Genomic DNA, 20,562 nt, shown 5'->3' with positions numbered 1-20,562 from the left:
ATTGGTTTGGGTCCTACCCTCTGGAGCAGCAGAAAACAAGTATGTTCCATTTGCCATGTGACAGCCCTTTGGGTATTTGAAGACTGCTATCATTTCATCAATTGATCAATTGATCAAGGCCAGCAAGCAGCCACAGGGTCCTGATCCAGATTTGGAGGACCACGTTCAACTGGGCCTGCCGTCCCCCACCACAGGCTGAAAAGGCAGGTCCCTGGACTCTGATCATGGCCAGCTCAGGTTTTGGCTGCAGCCCTCATTCAGGGTGCTTATCCCTGTTCAGGAATGCCCCAAAGGCCCCCAGAGAATGGCTTGGCAGGCATTAGATCAATTGCTGGCCTTGATCAATTGATCAATTTCATGAATCTGCTATCAATTGATGCTTTTGAATTATGGTGCTGGAGGAGACTCTTGAGAGTCCCATGGACTGCAAAAAGATCAAACATATCCATCCTTAAAGAAATCAGCCCTGAGTGCTCACTGGAAGGGCAGATCCTGAAGTTGAGGCTCCAATACTTTGGCCACCTCATGAGAAGAGAAGACTCCCTGGAAAAGATCCTGGTGTTGGGAAGGATGGAGGGTACAAGGAGAAGAGGACGACAGAGGATGAGATGGTTGGACAGTGTTCTCGAAGTGACTGGCATGAGTTTGGCCAAACTGCGGGAGGCAGTGGAGGATAGGGGTCCATGGGGTCACGAAGAGTCAGACACAACTGAACGACAATAATCATTTCATCTCTCAGTCTTCACTTCTCCAGGCTGAGCATACCCAACTCCTTCAACCATTCCTCAGAAGGTTTGGCTTCCAGACCCTTGATCGTCTTGGTCACCCTCCTCTGCACACGTTCTGGCTTGCCAATGCCCTTCATAAACTGTGGTACTCAAAAGTAGTCTGACCACGGCAGAATAGAGTAGGGCTATTCTTGAACTGGACACTACAATTCCATTGATACAGCCCAGAATTCCATTGCCCATTGCTGGTTACGGCAGACGATACTGAGCTTGATGGAGCAATGCTCTGTATAAGGCAGCTATCCATGTTCCTACGTCCTCCCCCATTCAACATTGCACAGAAGGAGGAGAGATGTGAATTGCTCGTCTGTTGCAGGGCTGCAGAAGTGAAAGCCCTTGGTGCTTGCCGAAACCTCTTCCTTCGACACCACCGTTAAAGGTACAGGAGCCCCATTCTGCATTCACAAACACATACACAAACACTCACTCACACAGTGCATCCAACCCTTCTAGGTCTTTTTCTTTTCCTGTGCTGCTGCAAAGCTTTGGTCTCCACCCGCTACTCTCTCATTGGTGCCTGGACTGCGATGCCGATAATAGAGGCGGCTCTGTGTGGCTGTGGCGGGGGGGGGGGAGGAAGCCTTCTGTGTGCGTGTGCGCAAGGGACACAAAAGCACCCGCAGCTGTGTGTTTGCAAACAAGGCGGCCGAGCCGGGAGAGGGCCTGAAAGCAGTAATTGTCTTTAATTAAAGGAGCTGGGAGCTATCTCAGGCGGCGACAAAAGGCTGAGAAGCAACTCTGCCGTTCGGTGCTGCTGCGGATGGGTGTTTGCAGCAAGGCGGGGAGCAGAGGTGGGCCGCCCACCCCCTACAAACACACACACACACACACACACACACACACACCAAAGGGGCCCAGAGGGAAGAAACCCCTTTCCTTCAGGGCTGGCCGAATCTCCCAGAAGGCAGACCACCCCAGCGCTTGGCAACTCAGGTCTGATGCCTGCCAAGCCATTCTCTGGGGGCCTTTTGGGCATTCCTAAACAGGGATAAGCACCCTGAATGAGGGCTGCAGCCAAAACCTGAGCTGGCCATGATCAGAGACCTGCCTCTTCAGCCTGTGGTGGGGGGACTACAGGCCCAGTTGAATGTGGTCCTCCAAGCCTTTCCATCCGGCCCTTGGGACTCTGCCCAGGCCATGCCTCTTGCTGGTCTTGATCTATGACCTCCTCAAGTGCCTGGCTGGAAGGTGTCCTTAATGACTCTGGCTTATGTACATAGAGGTGTGTCTGTCTCCCTGTATTGTCTGTGTCTCTCTGTATGTTTGTGTGTAAACCTCTGAATTCTTTCAGGGCTGGAATGCACCCTACAGTATAAAGGTAAGAATCTCACCTGCTGCATATGGACACTGCAAGGTTGCCCACTCATGAATGCCACCCTTGGGCCAAAGGAGGTTCCCTCCCCTACTCTGGACTTGACCACCAGCATCCAGACTGACAGGCAGCACCAAAAATTATGGGATGGCTGTTTGACACATGAACCGGAGTGGCAACAACACAGAATTGCTTCTCAAGAAACAAGGTAACGGTAAGGTAAAGGACCCCTGGATGGTTAAGTCCAGTCAAAGGCGACTGTGGGGATACGGCACTCATCTCGCTTTCAGGCTGAGGGAGCCGGTGTTTGTCCACAGACAGCTTTCCGGGTCATGTGGCCAGCATGACTAAACCACTTCTGGTGCAACAGAACACTATGACAGAAACCAGAGTGCACGAAAACACCGTTTACCTTCCTGCCGCAGCGGTACCTATTTATCTCCTTGCAGTGGTGTGCTTTTAAACTGCTAGGCTGGCAGAAGCTGGGACAGAGCAACAGGAGCTTGCCACCATCGAGGAGATTTGAACCACCGACCTTCCGATCAGCAAGCCCAAGTGGCTCAGTGTTTTAGACCACAGTGCCACCCTCAAGAGACACCTAAGCCAGGGATTGCCAAAAATATTTCCCATTGCTTCCCTCTAACGCTTCTCCAGCTACCTTCCAAGGCTGGGGTGGGCTTTGCCATGTTCATATAGATTTATTTCCTTATACTACTGTATGTAGCATCCCACTTCATCCTACTGATGGTCCTATTGGCACCGAAGATGGAATCTTTCCATTCAAGGCCCATTCAAGAGGCTGACTTGAACCAGCTTGCAAATTGCAAGACTTGGCTATGAATGGAAATAAACACGTGCAGGCGGTAATTCTGCAGCTCCTGTGCTTAAGAACTGCTTAGGACCTACCCACCCAAGCTCTGTGGCCTTCTGAGCCTCCCCGCACCCAGAGGAGCCTCCGGAACACACAACAATTTTGTTGTATCCGCAAGGTGTTCACTTACCAAAACGCAAAATGCAACTGCACATCAGGTGAGTCTGTGCTGCCATACTAACAAAGCGCAGAAGTTAACGCTCATATAGAAATACGCAGATATGCTCAGTTCATATTATTCAGAATTGTGCGTGCATTGAACATAAAATATTTGTATTGCCAGGCAGAAAAATTTGATCAGCAGCTGGGATATGGAGGCAACACAGATAAAATATTGAGGGGCTGAAACAAAAACCTGACCTGGAAATATTACCTGGTGCAGGTTGCATTGTGAGTCACTTTAGAACTCTCATCTTAAGCCGTATTTTAATTAACTGGTTTTTTTTTCTCCCCCCCCCCCTATTACATTTTATTGTAATTTATATTTGGTTTTAGCCAGCCTGAGCCTGGCCCTGGGTAGGGATGGCGGGGTATAAATAAATAAATTGTTGTTGTTGTTGTTGTTGTTGTTGTTGTTGTTGTTGTTGTTATATTTCATTAGAAGCCAGTGTGGGTCAGTGGTTAGTGTTGGACTAGGACCTGGGAGACCAGAGTTCAAATCCCCACTCAGCCATGAAACTCACTAGGTGACCTTGGGCCAGTCGCTGGCTCTCAGCCTAACCTCCCTTGCAGGGTTGTTGTGGAGATTAAATGACAACGGGGAGAACCGTGTGGGCCACTTTGAACTCCTTGGAGAAAGAGGTGTGATATAAATGCAACAACAACACTGTTTCATCTTCTCTGAGGACATGGGTAGCCACTGAATCAAGTTCTGTATCGAGTACCTGACCACCACAAGATGAGATGGAAAGTCCCTTCCTACCCCTTATTCCCCTTTTTACATATAATTTTTATGTAGTCTCCAAAAACATTTCAAAGCGTTTATCAGCATATACATTTTTTTAAAAACATACAGTTTCTCCTTGACTTCCTACCCCTCCTTTCCTGATGTTTTTTTTTACTCCTTTTTAATACAGTGTGCTTTATAACACACATATTTTTAATTATCTAAACCCGCTACCATTTAATATTTCAATTATCCACTACTTATATTTCAGATCCTGCCTACGACTTCATATATGGGTGATAATTTGATAGACAATTAATCAGTGGCCTCCACTCTTCCTTAAACATTTTATCATTATGCCCTCTTAATTTTGCTATTTCACCGTAGTCCATCAGTTTCATAAGCCATTCCTTCTTACTTACCTTTCCCTTTCTAGTTCTGTGCATATAAAAGTTCTAGCAGCTGTTGCCACGTATATAAATAAGTTAGTCATCTTTCTTGGGACCTCTGTCCCCATTATTCCAAGTAAAAAGGCTTTAGGGATTTATCAATTTGAACATCCTTTTCAATTCATTATATACCATTTCCCAAAAGCCCTTTGCCATTTGACAGGACCACCCCATGTGATAAAACAACCCTCCTGTTGGCATCTTCAGCATATACTTGGTACATTTTTTTTTTAAGTCTTTCCCACCATCTCCCTTTGACCCAATAGCTTTTTAGTGAGCCAATTCCGAATCGACCGCCATTGCGAGGTGTCAGGCATGGAGAGTCCTCCCCTCCCTTTGGTAACTTCACTGATAAGAAGTAACGAGCAGTTGATAGATTTGTACTCCTTTTATTACAGCATCATGATGGGAGCACAAATGCACAGCTCTCCGCAAGGAGGGCAGTTGGCTACTCTAAATCCTCCTTCTGACTTGCGCAGCATTTTGGGCGCCAACGAGAAGTTCCTTCCTCCCTCTGACTCCTTTGCTCTCTGATACATTCGGACCTCCGAGTCCGTGGCGAGGGGGAGTCCCCCACGCTCTCCAGTGACGTCTTAACTAGCCGCCCCCTACCTTGTGGTTCTGTTGTCATTATCTCACAACTGGGTAACTCCCCCTAAGCTTTTCAGCTCCTGTCTGTCTCTCTGCTTCTGAACACGCTGTGGACAAGAGGGGGCGCAACTCTGTCCCAGCAATCTCTGTGCTGGTGTGTAAACAGACATGTGACACGCAACAGCTCCATGTCTGCAACTTAAGGTGGAATGGAATTTCCCAACAGACTCTTCCCCCTCCAGCTCTCCATCAGAGAGAAGCTGGTCTACTAAAGAATGCATTCCCCAGTCCTCGTCTTCAGACCATTCCCTGGCGCGAGGTGAGGCAGTGAATCCCGCTCCTGCTCCCTTTCCTTGCCCCACGCGCCAACCACAGAGGAGCCAAACGGACCCTCAACGGAAGGTCATCTTACCTCTGCAGACGGTCCCGTTCTCCACCGATTCGTAGCCCGCCTTGCACATGCAGCGCCCGATGGGGACCAGCCACTCCCCATCCCCGTTACAGTACAACTTGATCGGTACATCCACCTCTTCGGCATTGGGGATGCAAGTACCCCGAGCCGCTACCAGTGACGTGCTCTCAGCCCCCGAGAGCGTCTCCTGGAAAACAGCTCCGTTCTGGATAATGCGCGGGCACTTGCGGTAGAAGACGCGGACGGCGATCAAGGACATGCAGCCCCCATAGTCCTGGAAGGCCAGGTAAAAGCCATTCTTGGAGACGGGCCCAAAGCTGCGCACCTCCGTGTTTATCTTCATCACGCGGCCCCCCAGGTCCACCTGGGAGAAGCTCTCATCCGCTGCAATGGTGTCGACCTTCACCCAGGGGTTCTCCATCCAAGCGGGGAACGTCTTGGTTGCGGCATCGTAGTCGGACTCGTAATAGTAGAGGTTGAAGGTCTCCTTGCAGGACCCGGGGACGTTGGGGATGCTGCTACAGTCCCTGACCGAAAACTTCATCTCCACGTGGATGCGGTGGGCGCCCCTCCTGCGGATGAACTTGGTCCTCAGCCAGTTGTTCTGGCTGGATTCAAAGACGTTGCACACCTGGTAAGTCCGAATCGTGTTCATGTTCTCGTCGTAGCCGCTCACTTCTTCCCACTGCGGAAGAGGAAAAGCGGAAAGTCAGAGCTCGGCACGCACAGCCCCGAAGGCGTGGGGCAAACAGACAAGGCAGCAACGCCCCAGGGTTTTAGCTGAGCAGGTTGCGTGCCTTCTCAGGGGTGTCACTAACCCTATTGCTCAAAAAAAGAAAAAAAGAAACCCACCTGCCCAAGGAGCTGCAGCACCAGATGGTAAAGGGATTATATATAGAGGGGGGGGGAGAGTGGGAGCAATTTTTTAAAAAAACTAAAAATGCAGTAAAACGGCTACAATACAAATTTTATACAACAGAGAATACAGCAGAAAAAAAATCATTGTGCGACAACAGCAGTTCCAAAGCAGCTCAAAAAACCCAGCCACGATGTGTTGTTTAAAACCTGAGAAAATAAAGTAGTTTTTTTTTTTTAAATGAAAAAAAAAACAAACCACCTGCCTATTTTATTTGAAGCAGGTGCCGGGCAAATGCAGTTTCAGGACTCCAAAGTTTTATTTAATTTACTTAATTTTGTAAAAAAATAATAAAATGAAAATCACACACACACACACACACACACACACACAATGGGTCGTGTGCGATAAAAATCATTATAGAACATTTTAAAATACACAATACCAGAACAAAGGAATTCTCCCAAAACAGCTCAGAGAAACCAAAATGCTTCCAGCGGGAAATGGAATAGCAGGGTTGCAGGTGCCTGTCTGATTTCAAAAGGAACAGTGCCCCAAAAGTGCTGGTTGCCGCCATGCTGAAAGCCTTGGTTCGCATAGAAGCGGAATGAATTTGAGATGATGGCGGGAGAGTCGGGAGGGCTTCTGGAGATGACTGTGACAACCTTTCCACTGTATAAAGGACAAGGTGGTCCTTCAAGCCACCTGGTTCTAGTAATTTATACCTGTACAATAGCAGTAACACCTTGAACTTAGCTGGTAGTAAACTGGCAGCCAATGCAAAGACTGGAGCAAATAATACTTTGCGTGGCTACTCCATCCACTCAGCTGAAAGACAAGCAGCTATGGGCTACTCCCCAAATTTGTTCATTCATGCTATAACCTCTGTTACTAAGAGTTAGTGCCTGAGCTTGCTTTTTCCTCCTCCCTCCCCCATCACTTTTCCTTTTGCACTGCATCTCTTAGGTAGTGAGCCCAAAGGCAGGGATTGTCTTCTCACTGATCTCTGCATGCCACTGTATGAGTGGGGTAAAACACATCACCATCAAATAATTACATTTGTTAGCTAAGTAAGGACAATCTCCTGCACATTTCGTTCCTTAAAAATCCGGCGGCTGGAGGTAGAAACAAACAATATTTCCCTTTCAAACCCTGCCCCCCCTTGCTCCTGATTCATACAATTTAAGGCAGGGAGCGGCAACGTGGGACATATCTGGCTTGCCTCAGTTTCCCCTCTGGAAATGCTTTCATCCCTTTGCTGCCCAGAGCTACTGCCAGTCAGGTGAGTTACCACATGGCAACAGAGCGGGAATTCTCTGTGGGTTAGATATAGCCCACAGCCTAATGCTGCCTCTGGCCATCTTAACAGGGTTTAAAAAATGATGCAGAAAGATGCAGAAAACATCTTCGGAGAATAATGTGGAATGAAAGCAGGGGTATCCCAGAGGGAGCAGCTCCTGCTCAGACGCATAAGCTGTTCTTGTCTTGTAAAAGATGAATAGTGCCTGGGAAAGTTGGCCGAGGCTGTAGGGATATAGGGCTGTGGGGAAGGGATGTAACTCAGCGGCAGAGGATTTGCTTTGCATCCCAAAGGTCCTGAGTTCAATCCCTGGCATCTCAAGGTCAGACTGGGAGAGACAGGGAGAAGCTGAATCCCTCAAGAGCTGCTGGTGGTCAGAGAAAACACAAATGAGCAACATGGATCATACATCTGACTCATTATAAGGCAGCTCTCCATGTTCCTAGGGTAAAATTGCACCCCAAAGGGCTATTTCTACATGCAGTGGGGCTGCTACTCAAGTGTGTATAGCAGAGGCAAGGGGCCACCCAGGCCTCTAGCTGGTCCCCAGGATACCCCCAGAGGCTGCGTGGGCCTCTGTAGAATCATAGAATTGTAGAGCTGGAAGGGAATCTGGGGTCATCTAGTCCAACCCCCTGCAATGCAGGAATCTTTTGCCCAACGTGGGGCTCAAACCCATGACCCTGAGGTTAGGAGTCTCGTGTTCTAACCACTGAGATAGCCTACTGTTCAAAGGTGAAATTTACAGTCATTGCTCTGCTTGCTATTGCTGCTTTCCTCATCTCTTTCTCTCTCTCACATGGAAAGCGGCCCATAAGGGAACATGGCCATTGGGCTGAAAGAGGTCCCCTATCTCTGCTGTGCAGCCTCAAGAATCCTGGAATTGTAGAGTTGGAAGGGACCCAGAGGATCGTCTAGTACAACCCCCTGCAAATGCAGGAGCCACAGTTAAAGACTCTACTTCCTCTAGTTCTGCTGCATCCAAAGGTGCAGAGCCAGCGCTAGACATTTTACCGCCTGAAGCCAAGCATGAGATGGTGCCTCCTCCTCTTTCTATGTATGGAAGCCAACTGGACAGGTAGTTGCAATTTATTTAAACACTGGCAGTGGGAGAGTATCGTTGACCCCCCCCCAAGGCTCATTTGGGGTGTGTGGGGCAGGATAGGCTGCTGAGGATATCCAGCTCTGTCTTCCCGTGGAAGGAAATTGTTGGTGAGAAGAATTTAGGAGGAACAGCTAGGGAACTTGCTGCTGCCACCCACCAAACATCTACCACCTGAGGCAGTCACTTCCCTTTGCCCAAGGGTAGAGCCAGCTCTGCGAATGTGTGCAATCCACCTTACTTTGCTCTCGACCAGGCTGCATTCACACGGCAGTTTCTTCCATTCTCCTGGCATTTCCCCAACTGCTAATTTCCGTGTTAGTTCTGAGCTCTCATACGATGCAACAGCCACTTCCGGAAACAGAGCTCTCTATCCAGCACAACTTCCATGTGATTTGCTTGCAGAAAAGAAATATATTTGCAACAAACACTCCCGTGAGTGGCTCTATGTTTCTGTGAGTGGTTTTCACATTGTGGCAAAGCTCAGATATCGGCCTGAGATTCAGATAGGTGTTTATTCGGCATTTGCGCCCGTCATACAATACAATCATACAATACAAAACAAGCAGTCAATCAAAAATCAGATAAAATCAAATAAAACGATAACCCAATACAGGCCACGGATATAATAACACAACATCGGCCTGAGATTGCGGGAGGCTGATGTCCATGGGTGGCACCGCTATCACCCATGGTTTGGAGTGCCTAAGATCCTTGCAAAATCTTTTTTTGTAACACAGATGATGGGGTGAGAGGAAGACAGGATAGGCAGAAGTCCTGCCATATTGCTTCCAGCTCCCTTAGACCAGGTGTAGGGAACCTTCTCCTGCTTTGTGGGCCAAAATTGACAGGTGGTTGGGGCTTCCCACCTGCCGATCACCTGGTGTCACAATGATGTCAGGCGATGGGGTACTTTTCAGTCCCCAAGTTGGACCAGACATGGGGCTCGTGAGGGAGTTTCCTGCAGGAAACCTCCTTGCATACCCGAGGCCAGCAGAAAACTGGATTGGGCTCTGCCTCCCCACCCCTGCCTGAGACAAACTGTCTGTCTCCATCCTGAGAAACAATGGCATTATTATTTTCCCTCTCATCTCTGCTCAAAACATGTACCTGTATGGCCGGTGCTTACCTGGCAGTTGATGCCGCCTTCTTATGGGACATGGATTTCTGCAATTTTCTTGGCCAGTATTGAATTTTGAAAATTATAGTTCTCGGGGAATGAGATGTTGTGCACTGAACTGATAACAACTTGGTGTGAAAATGCACTTTCTGGCTGAAAGTGGGGTGTGTATATTTTTGGATGGCAGGTGCCAGACCTTGAAGAATCCTTAGGGAACCAGCTCTTTGGGAAGAGCACGTAGTGGGGTGGGGGGAATCATACAATTGTCCAGTTGGAAGGGACCTCCAGGGGTCATCAGGTCCAACCCCCTGCAATGCAGGAACCACGGCTAAAGAATCTCTGTCAGCGGCCACAAACCTGTCTATTCTGGCTTCTCAGAAACAGAAATGTTTGTCTTGAAGCTTGTCATGAAAGAAAAATGCAAATATGGGGAGAAGGGGGAGGGAGGCCCTTCTGTGACTGACAGGCCTCCTCTCTGATCAGAGAAAACGCCTTTGCCAGGGATCTCCAACCACAGTGCTTTGAGGAAGAGATGCTGAAGCGACGCATCCATTTGCTCCTGTCCATTCTGTTCTGTGTTGTTTGCTAGTTCTGCTTGCTTGGGAAACACAGGGCATCAAAGCCCTTCTGCCTCTATGTCACATGCCTCTGCACATCCACTCCTGTCAACTCAGCATTGCATTTTCACCCCCGCCCCGCTCCCCTGGGCCCCAGGTTGCCTGACCTAGTGACATTTGGTTCCAACTGAGAAGAACACAAGCCGGGAGTGGGGGGGGGGGAGGTCACAACTCCTGGCACCTGAAATACTGCAGGCTACTTTCCCAGGGGCACTTCCACGATGCATGCCATTTTTGGGAAAGGGGTGCCTTTTAGTTTAGTTTAGTTTTTAAATCAATATTAATGCATGGCCCCTGATCTGCAGCTAATCCCCTCTGATGCCCTGGGAACCATCCACTCCACCCTGGATCCATTTCTGAGGTGGAAATAAGGCTTTTTAAAAACGCTACTTCACAGAAAGGTTAAAACAGCATTTTAGAAAAAAATGGTCAGGAGGGGCACCAAGGAGGATCCGATCCTCCTGGTAAGCTGGAGGATCTGATCCTAGAATTATACAGTTTTAGAATTGAAAGGGACCTGAGGGTCATCTAGTCTAACCCCCTGCAATACAATCCTGTGCAGGGCTGCGAGTGGCTCCCCTGCATGCGAGAAGAAGTGACTGGCACTGTTCAGGATCCCGCCTGCAAGAAAGCAGCTTGCAAAGAAGAAACTGAACCCCGCAGGGTCAATGCCTCCTCAACAGCAGTTGAGCAGAGGCGTTGACCTCTGCCTTCTCGTGGGAAGATGATGTCACAGGTTAAGGAGGTCTCGGGCCTTCTGCAGCTTTCCCATTCCACCTGCCCCGGCTTCCTTCCTGACGCCCCACCCCTTGTCAAAGGGGTGGGGTGATCCGCCCATAGGGGTGGGGCGCACTGAGAGGCCTCTGGAGTCTGCCTGCCTCCTCCAACTCAGCCGCCCTACAGCTGGGGGGGGGGCAGCAGGTGGACCGTTTGGGCAGCGTGGAGTTTGTACGCGTTCAAGCCACCGCATCTCTCCCAGGAGAGATGCATGGCTCGGGCACTCTGCAAGCCCCGTGGTGAGTGCCGCACAGCATTTTGTCACCCCTTCAGTGGTGACACCTGGGGCGGTCTGCCCCCAGCGCACCTGCTTCATCTGCCCCTGCCCCTTGCCATCCACGGATTGGTCTGTACCCCCTAACCAAGACTTGCAGGAACCTGTGACTGTCTGTACCTGACTTATTTGATGCCAGAGTCCCTCGGAATGCGCCCAATTTGGCTCAGGACTCGGCCAATTTTGGTGCACACTGCTCTTTTAAAGGTGCCTAAATATAAAAGCACTCCTAGGCTGATTTATCTTTGTTTTTTCTGATCCACAGACACCTGTCTCCAGTTTGCTACTGTCGTAGAAATTTCCCACTAAGACATCTGAAGCATTAAGCCATTTCTCTTTAACCATCCCCAAACTGTGAAGGCTATCCTTGCAGGAGAACCCCTGTAGCACTCCGTCTGAAATTTGGCAGGATCCGTCCTCTCACGGGAGGCTAACAAGCATGCAGATATCATTCATTTCTGCCAAAAATGAAAGAGGCTACAGATGGCTTCCTTTAGAAATAATAATAAAATAGAAAAGGTTCCCATCACAAAATCCCCGGACCTATCTGCCTCCAATTTGGCAGGCTTCATCCACTCATGTCGAGCAACTCTATCCGCAAGTGTCATCAAGTTCCATCAAAACGGAAACAAGATAATTTTTTAAAAAAGAGGGAGGCACAAGCTTTACTTTCATTTTTCTAAATTGGGATTTGGGTCCGAACCGAACTGGGAAACTTTCAAAGCGCTGAATTGGTGTCGGAGCCAAATCTAGTAGTTGATGCGCACAGCTCTGCCCAATTACAAGAAAATAAGATTTAGACACAATATTAGGAAAGACGCCCAGATGGCACACACTGTTTTGACAGTGGAGCAGATGGTCTCAAAAGGTGGTGAATTATCCTTCATTGCAAGCAAAGGCTGCGTGGCCCACCTTTCAGGGTTGTTGTGAATGTGGCAGGGGATTTCCTGCATCAGCGGGGCGGTGGTGGACTAGATTGGATGACCTCTGAAGCCTCTTCCAACTCTACTGTTATTATTATTTATTTATTAAATTAGTATACAGCCCTTCACCCATAATCTCAGGGTAGTTCGCAACATGGTAAAAAACACAAAATACATAATAAAAACAAGAACAAACAACCAATACCCTCCCCCCCAAAAAACCATTTAAAATGGTGTAGGATGTTCATCAGCCAATGGCCTGGTTAAAGTTTTCACCTAGAGCCTAACAGTGTATTTTAACTACTCTATTCCGAATTTAAAAATGGAAAGTGCTGACTTCCGGCGAGGGCGCTATTGCTCGCGGTCGAGGGTTGTCTCGGCAGCGAGACGACCCTGACCTCCCCGGGGGTTAGGAGCTCCGCTACTGCACAGCGGGCTCCGTTAAGCTGTGGGTCGAGCATCCCGTGGTGTGGGCTCTCCAGCTGGCCCCATTTTGCGCTGACCCTTTCTCCCGTTCCCCTTGTAAAAGGGGCGCAGGAGTGAAAGGGCAACGGCGCGGGGCTGTGGAGGCTATGCCCCAGCCGGGGAGGCGAAGCGGCGGCTGCCGCGGGCGATGTGCGTATCGTTCTTTCTTAAATTGAAGCAAAAAGAAGAACCCGTAAGCTGTAAGTACGGAGTTTAATTGGACTTACAATTTTCCTAATTGGCTTTTGGGGAGGAATGTAAAAAGGGAGTCCGTTCCTCTCCCCTGCCGAACTAGAGGAAAGTAACAGTGTATCTGGTTGCTGCTGCTTTTGACCGATACAATGTTTTTTCTTTGAAGTTTCTCTGACAAGTACGATCTTTCAAAACCCCTGTTAGGGGAGGACTGAGATTTTTAAAGTATTTCTTCTCAAAGTTGCTGGAATATAACTTTTGCACCCTGATTAGGGGAAAATGGCGGCTGGAACTTATGGTGTAAAAATGGAAAAGTACTGAACTTTGTTATTTCCTGCCTGCTTCTGCCATTTTTGGTTTCGTTTTTAAAATGACTTTAGATCTGGGTATGACCCAAGGACAAAGGATAACTCTTTTGAAACTAGAACTTTTCAACCTGAAATTAGAACTGTTGAATCAGAATGTCGACGAAAAGTTTTTGGGAACTGGAAAGGTTTCTGAGAACTTGGTTAAACTGGAGGAGAACCTTGCTAGGGAACTTGAGGAAATGTCGGAAGAACAAGAAACAGTGACTGTGCAACTCCAAGAAGAAGAAAAACCCTGTTGGTGTGAGAGGCCCAGGGTTGAATTTAAACACATTATATCCCATTTCTGGGGTGGGAGCCCGGAAATGAAGGAACAACAATCCTGGGAATTACAATTAGAAGATGACTGGAAGTTTGAAATGGAGATGCTGGATGGTGATGCATTATATTTCCTGAAGATTTCTGCAAGGATGCTTTTGGATAAGGCTCTGGCCTTTGGATACAACGAAAAAGAGGACATTCTGGACAATGGTTTTGGAAAGGGGTGGAGGCAAGTCTGGTGGGTGACTCCGAGAGGGGGAAGAAAAATGGTAAGAAGAGGGGTAGGGTGAAAAATTTTAGATGTGTAATTAGGATGGCTTACCATGGTACCCCGAAGTCAGAGTGTTAAAAAGTTTTGATTTGGATTAGAGAAGAGATACTTGGACTGTTTTTAAATAAGAATAGTTTTATATTTTTTAAGTTTAATATCATATTAGCAGCAGTTTTAGTGGAATAAGAAGTTAAGATTTGTATTAAGAAGTTATATTTTGATATATTTTGATATTTTGATGTTTGATATATGCTTTGATATTTTGATGTTAATCGATTTAAATTTTAAAGATGAAGATTATGAATTTAGGTGAATGAAAGTTATTAAAGTAAATTAGAATTGGAAGCAGAGGAGAGAATGGGGGAAGTCCCCTTAATTAGATTTGAAATAAGATTTGAATTAAATGTATGGAGTGTTGGTGTTCCTGGTGTAGGTATGTATTGTCTTTTATTTTTGTTTTTCTTGTTGTATTTGTTGTTGTTGTTTTTTCTATTGTATTTGTTTTGATATGGAAAACCAATAAAATCTTGTTAAAAAAGAAAGAAAAGGAAAGTGCTGGTGATCGACAAAAGTGGTTTAAAGACGCTCTCAATGCAAATCTTAAAAAAAGTAGTATAAACACCGACAACTGGGAAACACTGGCCTGCGAGCACTGCAACTGGAGAACAGCCTTGACCAAAGGTATCATGGACTTTGAAGATGCTCAAACTCAGGACGAAAGGGAGAGATGAGCTAAGAGGAAGGCACACTTGGCAAACCCTCACCGTGATCAACTCCCAACCGGAAACCTATGTCCCCATTGTGGAAGGATGTGTGTGATCCAGAACTGGCCTCCACACTTACGGACTTACAGACTCACTGTTAAGACTTACGGACTCACTGTTAAGACCGTGTTCATGGAAGACAATCTTACTCGGCTATGAGGGATCACCAAAGAAGAAGAAGAAGAAGAACAACAATACAGTGGTATCTCAGGTTACAGATGCTTCAGGTTACAGACTCCGCTAAACCAGAAATAACGCTTCAGGTTAAGAACTTTGCTTCAGGATAAGAACAGAAATCGTGCTCTGGTGGCACAGTGACAGCGGGAGGCCCCATTAGCTAAAGTGGTGCATCAGGTTAAGAATAGTTTCAGGTTAAGAACGGACCTCCGGAACGAATTAAGTACGTAACCAGAGGTACCACTGTATATAATGAAGGCACCAGCCAAAACTCCATGAATCATGCCTTCTATTTAACCCCCGCGCCCCACCCCAGAGATGGACATTTCTGCTGGTCCATCAGAACTCTTCATCAAAAATTAAAAGGTAAAAGCCTGGCCATAGCAACTTCCTGTGATAACTCATCAGAACAGGAGTGACTCACCTGCAGCCTTCTAAATTGCTTCTGAACCACAACTCCCATCAGCCCCTGCTAGTTTAGCCTGTAGTCAGGTCTGATGGAACTTGTAGAATCATAGAACTGGAAGGGACCATGAGGATCATCTAGATTCTAGTCCAATCCTCTGCAATGCAGGAATCACATCGAAATAATCCCTGACAGATGGCCATCCAATCTCTGCTTAGAAGCATAGAATTACAGAATCTTAGAGCTGGAAGGGATCCTGAGGGTCATCCAGTCCACCCCCCCATAATGCAGGAATCTTAACTTGAACATACAAATAGAACCACTTTTGTTGAAAAAGAGTCCCGAGGCAGTTGCTGGTGGGGTGCAAATAGAGGAGAGTGGTTAATGCCTTCACTCCCCACTGGTGGGATTCCCTAGGAACTTCTGGTTGCCCCCACCCCATGGAAAACAGGCGTACCCATGAATACCAGGTGAAAAAAATAACAGGAAATGTCTTTGGTACCTTCCTCACATGTTTCCAAGAAGTCTCTGGGACCAGCCACAGGAGTAAGATGGACTCTGTTGACATTCACACTTTCTTGGAAAGTCTGCTTAGGTTCCGAGTAGCTCCTGAAACCCGCTGTGTCTGCACTTCCCGAGTCTGAGCAGAACCCAGAAATTGTTGGTTCAGCCTGGCTCCCTTCAGTCCCTGCTTAGACCTGCTCCCCATCCTGCCTCTGTCCTCCTCCCCTCCCCTCCCCTCCTGGCAGCTGCTCTCTGCTCCAGACTTCCTCTCTGGCTAATTGATCCCAGCTCACACCCTACAGGATCGCTGTGGCAGTTCCTGCCAGGTGAATTCCATCACCATGACCCAAGCGGTTCAGGTTTACTGGCTACTGGCTGGACTCCCGACGCTAATAGCAAGAAAAACACTTAGCGTTCACATAGCATGAAGCAGTCAGAGCATTCTGCACACACATTAGCTCTGCAGATCCTGCAACTAATCTGCAAGGAAGCTAAGTGCTATGATTTGCCCCCGTGTTACAGATGGGGAAGCCCGGGTCTGCAAGAGCGTCCCAACGTGCCTAAGGCCAAGTCATGAGTTCACAGCTCTGGCCAAATTTTGACTCAGGGCTTCAGTGATCAGAGCACAGTTCCTCGATTATCCTGCCTCTTCTTTGAGGGAATGCTGAGTGATGTTGGCCACCCAAGTCAGCCATGTGGGGGGAAAGTCCAACATGTCCATTGGATGGGCACATTTGAAACGGAGAACGAAACCTCAACACAACTGCTGTATAGATGACATCTAGCTGTTATCAAGATGGCATACGTCAAGGATTCTTTAGCTGTCATTCCTGTGTTCCAGGGGGTTAGACTAGACAGCCCCTTATGATCCCTTCCAAATCTACAATTCTATGGTTCTGTTATTCCAAGCCCAAAGGGCAGAAGCAGCACCCTCTCCCTTATTTCACAAGAGCCAGCACCAGGACCAGGGCAGTGACACATTTGTTCACCCCTTGCTTGCCCGATACATGTGGCCCCTGAAAGGTAAGGTAAAGGTAAAGGTCCCCTGGATGGTTAAGTCCAGTCAAAGGCGACTATGGGGTTGCAGCGCTCATCTCGCTTTCAGGCCAAGGGAGCCGGTGTTTGTCCACAGACAGCTTTCTCGGTAGTGGCACCCGTCCTGTGGAACGCCCATCAGAGGTCAAAGAGATAAGCAACTACTTGACATTCAGAAAATACCCGAAGGCAGCCCTGTTTAGGGAAGTTTTTAATCTGGGACATTTTAATATTTGTTGGAAGCCACCCAGAGTGGCTTGGGGGACCTAGCCAGATGGGCGGGGTACAAATAAAATTAATAATAATAATAATAATAATAATAATAATAATAATAATAATAATAATAATAATGTGGCCAGCATGACTAAGCTGCTTCTGGCGCAACGGAACACCGTGATGGAAACCAGAGTGCATGGAAATGCTGTTTACCTTCCTGCCACAACAGTACCTATTTATCTACTAGCATTGGCGTGCTTTCGAACTGCTAGGTTGGCAGGAGCTGGGACAGATCAACAGGAGCTCACCCCATCAAGGAGATTCGAACCCCCGACCTTCCGATCGGCAAGCCCAAGAGGCTCAGTAGTTTAGACAGCACCACCCACGTCCCTATGTGGCCCCTAGAAGGCTGCCAAAGAGGCTATTTGGCCCTCAGGCTGAAAAAGACTCTGCACCCCTGGCCTAGCTGGGTGGAGGCAGTAAACTGCAATCATACCGCTCTGCTTTCTCCTTGTTGGTTGGCTTAGAAAGCAACCCGAGGCCCTCAGGTGGTTTGCCCCTGACAGAACTATAATTCCCAGCATGCTTACCAAACTCGTTTCCAGGGTTCTTTAGTGATGTGTCTTGAATGTGCTTCAAATCTATAGTGTGTACACAGCCCATGTTGTTGAAGAGGGCATTCAGGGCCTTTACGAGTTTCAATAAAAGCAGATCCACATGATACATTTAAAACACATCCAAGGCTTCCCCAAAACAATCCTAGGAACTGTTGCTTGCTAAAGGTGCTGGGAATTGTAGTTCTATGTTTGTGGGAACTACAGTTCCCAGGATTCCCTGGAGGAAGTCACATGCTTTAAATGTGTGCTGGGTGCCCTTTAAATGTGTGGTGTGCATTTGCCTTGAGTTTCCTTAACTACCGGTAGCTTCTTTTCTATCTCCCAGCATCACTACCAGCTTTTGCTTTTTATCCTTGCAGCTTATTCGATTGACCAGTTGCCGGTTGATTTGGGTTACGCATAATATGCTTATCTTTAATTTGCATTTGATTCTTCCAGTGCAGATGCCTTCGGTTCAAAATGACGGGTCGAATATATGCATATTTTCTTCTAACAAATGAAATGCAGCCTCTGGAAAACTCTCTGCTTCTGATTTGCTTGTCTGAGGGGGGTCTGGCTTACTGTAGCTGCTTGCTAGGTTACATCTGCAAGCAGATTGTGCGTGTGTGTTGGGACTATCTGGGGTAAATAAGCATTTCCTTGGATTCAACACCACAAAATGCTTTATTTGCATGCACCCCCCCCCCAAAAAAAAACCCCTATTCAAAGTGTGATGCCTAAACATCAACTTGCTTCCCGCAATGGCATCCAAAGTGTCCCCACCATCAATTAAACACCTTTAAAAAAAATAAATTGCCATGAATTTAATTAATCAACTAATTGCGTTCATTAGCGCTGTCAGCCTTATCAGAATTATTATGTGAGAGTTTGCGGCATTCCGACGGAAAATTACCTAGGCATTTTCCTCGGTGCAATTCGCAAATGAGCAGCGAGCATTTGGAACCTTCTCCTTATACATATTACATGGAGGGTTCTGAAATTGGCTTGGGGAGGGGGGAGCTTTTCATCAAAAACCTGCAAATCTTCTTCCTCCCTCTCCCTTGTCAATATTGAAGAGGCTCAGCGGTAGCTTGTATGCTTTGAATGCAGAAGGCCCCAGGCATCTCTGGTTTAAAGGACTGGGTTGCAAGGAGTGGGGAAAGCCTCTGCCTGAGATCCTGAAGAGCTGCTGCCAGTCAGAGTAAGCAATATTGGGTTGGATGAGCTAATGGTCTGACTCAAGAGACCCAGTGTGGTGTAGTGGTTTAGAGAGGTAGACTCGTAATCTGGGGAACAGGGTTCGCGTCTCCGCTCCTCCACATGCAGTTGCTGGGTGACCTTGGGCTAGTCACACTTCTCTGAAGTCTCTCAGCCCCACTCACCTCACAGAGTGTTTGTTGTGGGGGAGGAAGGGAAAGGAGAATGTTAGCCGCTTTGAGACTCCTTCGGGTAGTGATAAAGCGGGATATCAAATCCAAACGCTGCTCAATATAGGACAGCTTGTCGGGAGGGCATGTCAAAGGTTTGAGGTTCAATCCCTAGATCAGGGAAGCAGGTGATGGGCAGGACTCTTTTCAGTCAGACAGCCAGAGAGTCAAACAGTTGGAGCTGGCATTAGGCAGCTACCAGTGTTGCTGTCTGTCGTGCACTGCATGCTTTGCATGTTTGCAACCCTGCCAGATAATTCAAATTGTATCCACCGTCTCCCTCCACCAAGTCATCACAGCACAACTTGCAACCCTGAAGAGCCACTTGAAGCTAGCCCATTTCCCTCTTTCTTGGAGACCAATATAGAAAGTCGTCCCTGACCAAGGAGACCTTTCTCATGTCTAAAGATGGGCATGCATTCGATTCACATTTATAGGCAAACTTGCCTTGTTCACACTTCCCGCATCAGCACGCAAACTGAAAAAACAGCCACCCTTCGAAATTCACACTTCTCCAAATTCTGCAGTTCAACTATCTGGCCGAGGAATGCATACAAAAATGCAAAAACACTGGGGTGAAAATACATATATATGTGAAAACGACTTCCAGACGTGCATTCGGTCAGGGGAAATGGTTTTGCCAAAATGTGTATATTAGGAGAAACATGCCCAAAGCGCTGATTAGTTTTCACAAGGACTTTTTTTTTTTAAAAAAAAAAGCAAATTGGTGTGGAAATGGGGAGAATGGAGTTTAAGATTGGGGAGTTGAGAAACGCCAAAACTGATAGGTTCGCACATCCCTGCTCATGTCGGACTGACGAAGCCCCTCTTCCCCACTCCAGTTCCTTTGCCTCTTCCTCACAAACTCACCCCTGATGGTGGATGCACTGTCCAGCCTAGCTCTGCCGTTGCTGTGGTGGAGTCCATCAGTGTTTCTGCAGGTGAACAGAAAAGAAACAGAAGTCACAGGTCACCTTCTCAACCAGCCCAAGCTTAGAGTTGACCCCATTTGGTTTCTGTGACCCTAGAGCTAAGCACCCCCCCCCCGCCCCCGCCCCGCCGGGCTGGTGTTTCAGGAAAATGCATGCCAATCCTAACCAAAGGACAACAATGGGATTTCAGGTTACAATCCTAACTCTGCTTGCCTGGCAGTTAAGTCCCACTGAATTGGATAGGACTCACTCCTGAGTAAACATTGGTTAGGAATGCACTGCTAAGTTTCCCACAGAGTTTTGCCAAATTCCCAAATTGTCAAGTTCTTGGCTTGAAATATATATCAGAATGAACAGTAATCGAAGCTCAGTGGAAGATCTTATTCCAGATGCTAGGTATCACTCACTCTGGAATACATTTATCATGGAGAAAATTAGGCATAATCTTAGATTTTGACAAGGACTAGAACCTCCTGAAGAAAGCCAGTATATATTCAAAGCAACAAAACTAACAGGAAACTGAAACATTATCTGTATCTGTTTCTGTGTGTAGACACCAGCCTACTGTACAAATGGTAAAAGTTACATTTCTAGCTTTGGCCAGTTTAGCCTCCACCACAGGCAAGCGGCCCCCAACAGAAGGAGATGTGACCCTCATTGGACTTCCCCACCC

The 20,562-nt window shown here is 47.5% G+C and overlaps 1 protein-coding gene across 12 annotated transcripts in view; it reads right to left on the bottom strand.

Annotated features, from left to right (window-relative positions):
* Positions 1-20,562, bottom strand: part of EPHB2 (EPH receptor B2) — a 104,794-nt gene that overhangs the window by 59,709 nt on the left and 24,523 nt on the right. For all 12 annotated transcript variants that reach the window (XR_004427121.1, XM_033156462.1, XM_033156457.1 and 9 more), the window contains exons 2-3: positions 19,828-19,892; positions 5,310-5,994 (exon numbers count right to left, since the gene is read on the bottom strand). Coding sequence is in view for 11 of the 12 variants with exons in the window: in XM_033156462.1 (XP_033012353.1) it covers positions 5,310-5,994; positions 19,828-19,892 (750 nt within the window). In the remaining variant the exon portion in view is untranslated. The remainder of the gene's footprint in view (positions 1-5,309; positions 5,995-19,827; positions 19,893-20,562) is intronic.

The sequence above is a fragment of the Lacerta agilis genome, chromosome 8 (genome assembly GCF_009819535.1).
Source record: "Lacerta agilis isolate rLacAgi1 chromosome 8, rLacAgi1.pri, whole genome shotgun sequence".
Classification (NCBI taxonomy): Eukaryota; Metazoa; Chordata; class Lepidosauria; order Squamata; family Lacertidae; genus Lacerta; species Lacerta agilis.
This window is presented reverse-complemented; position numbering and strand designations above follow the sequence as displayed.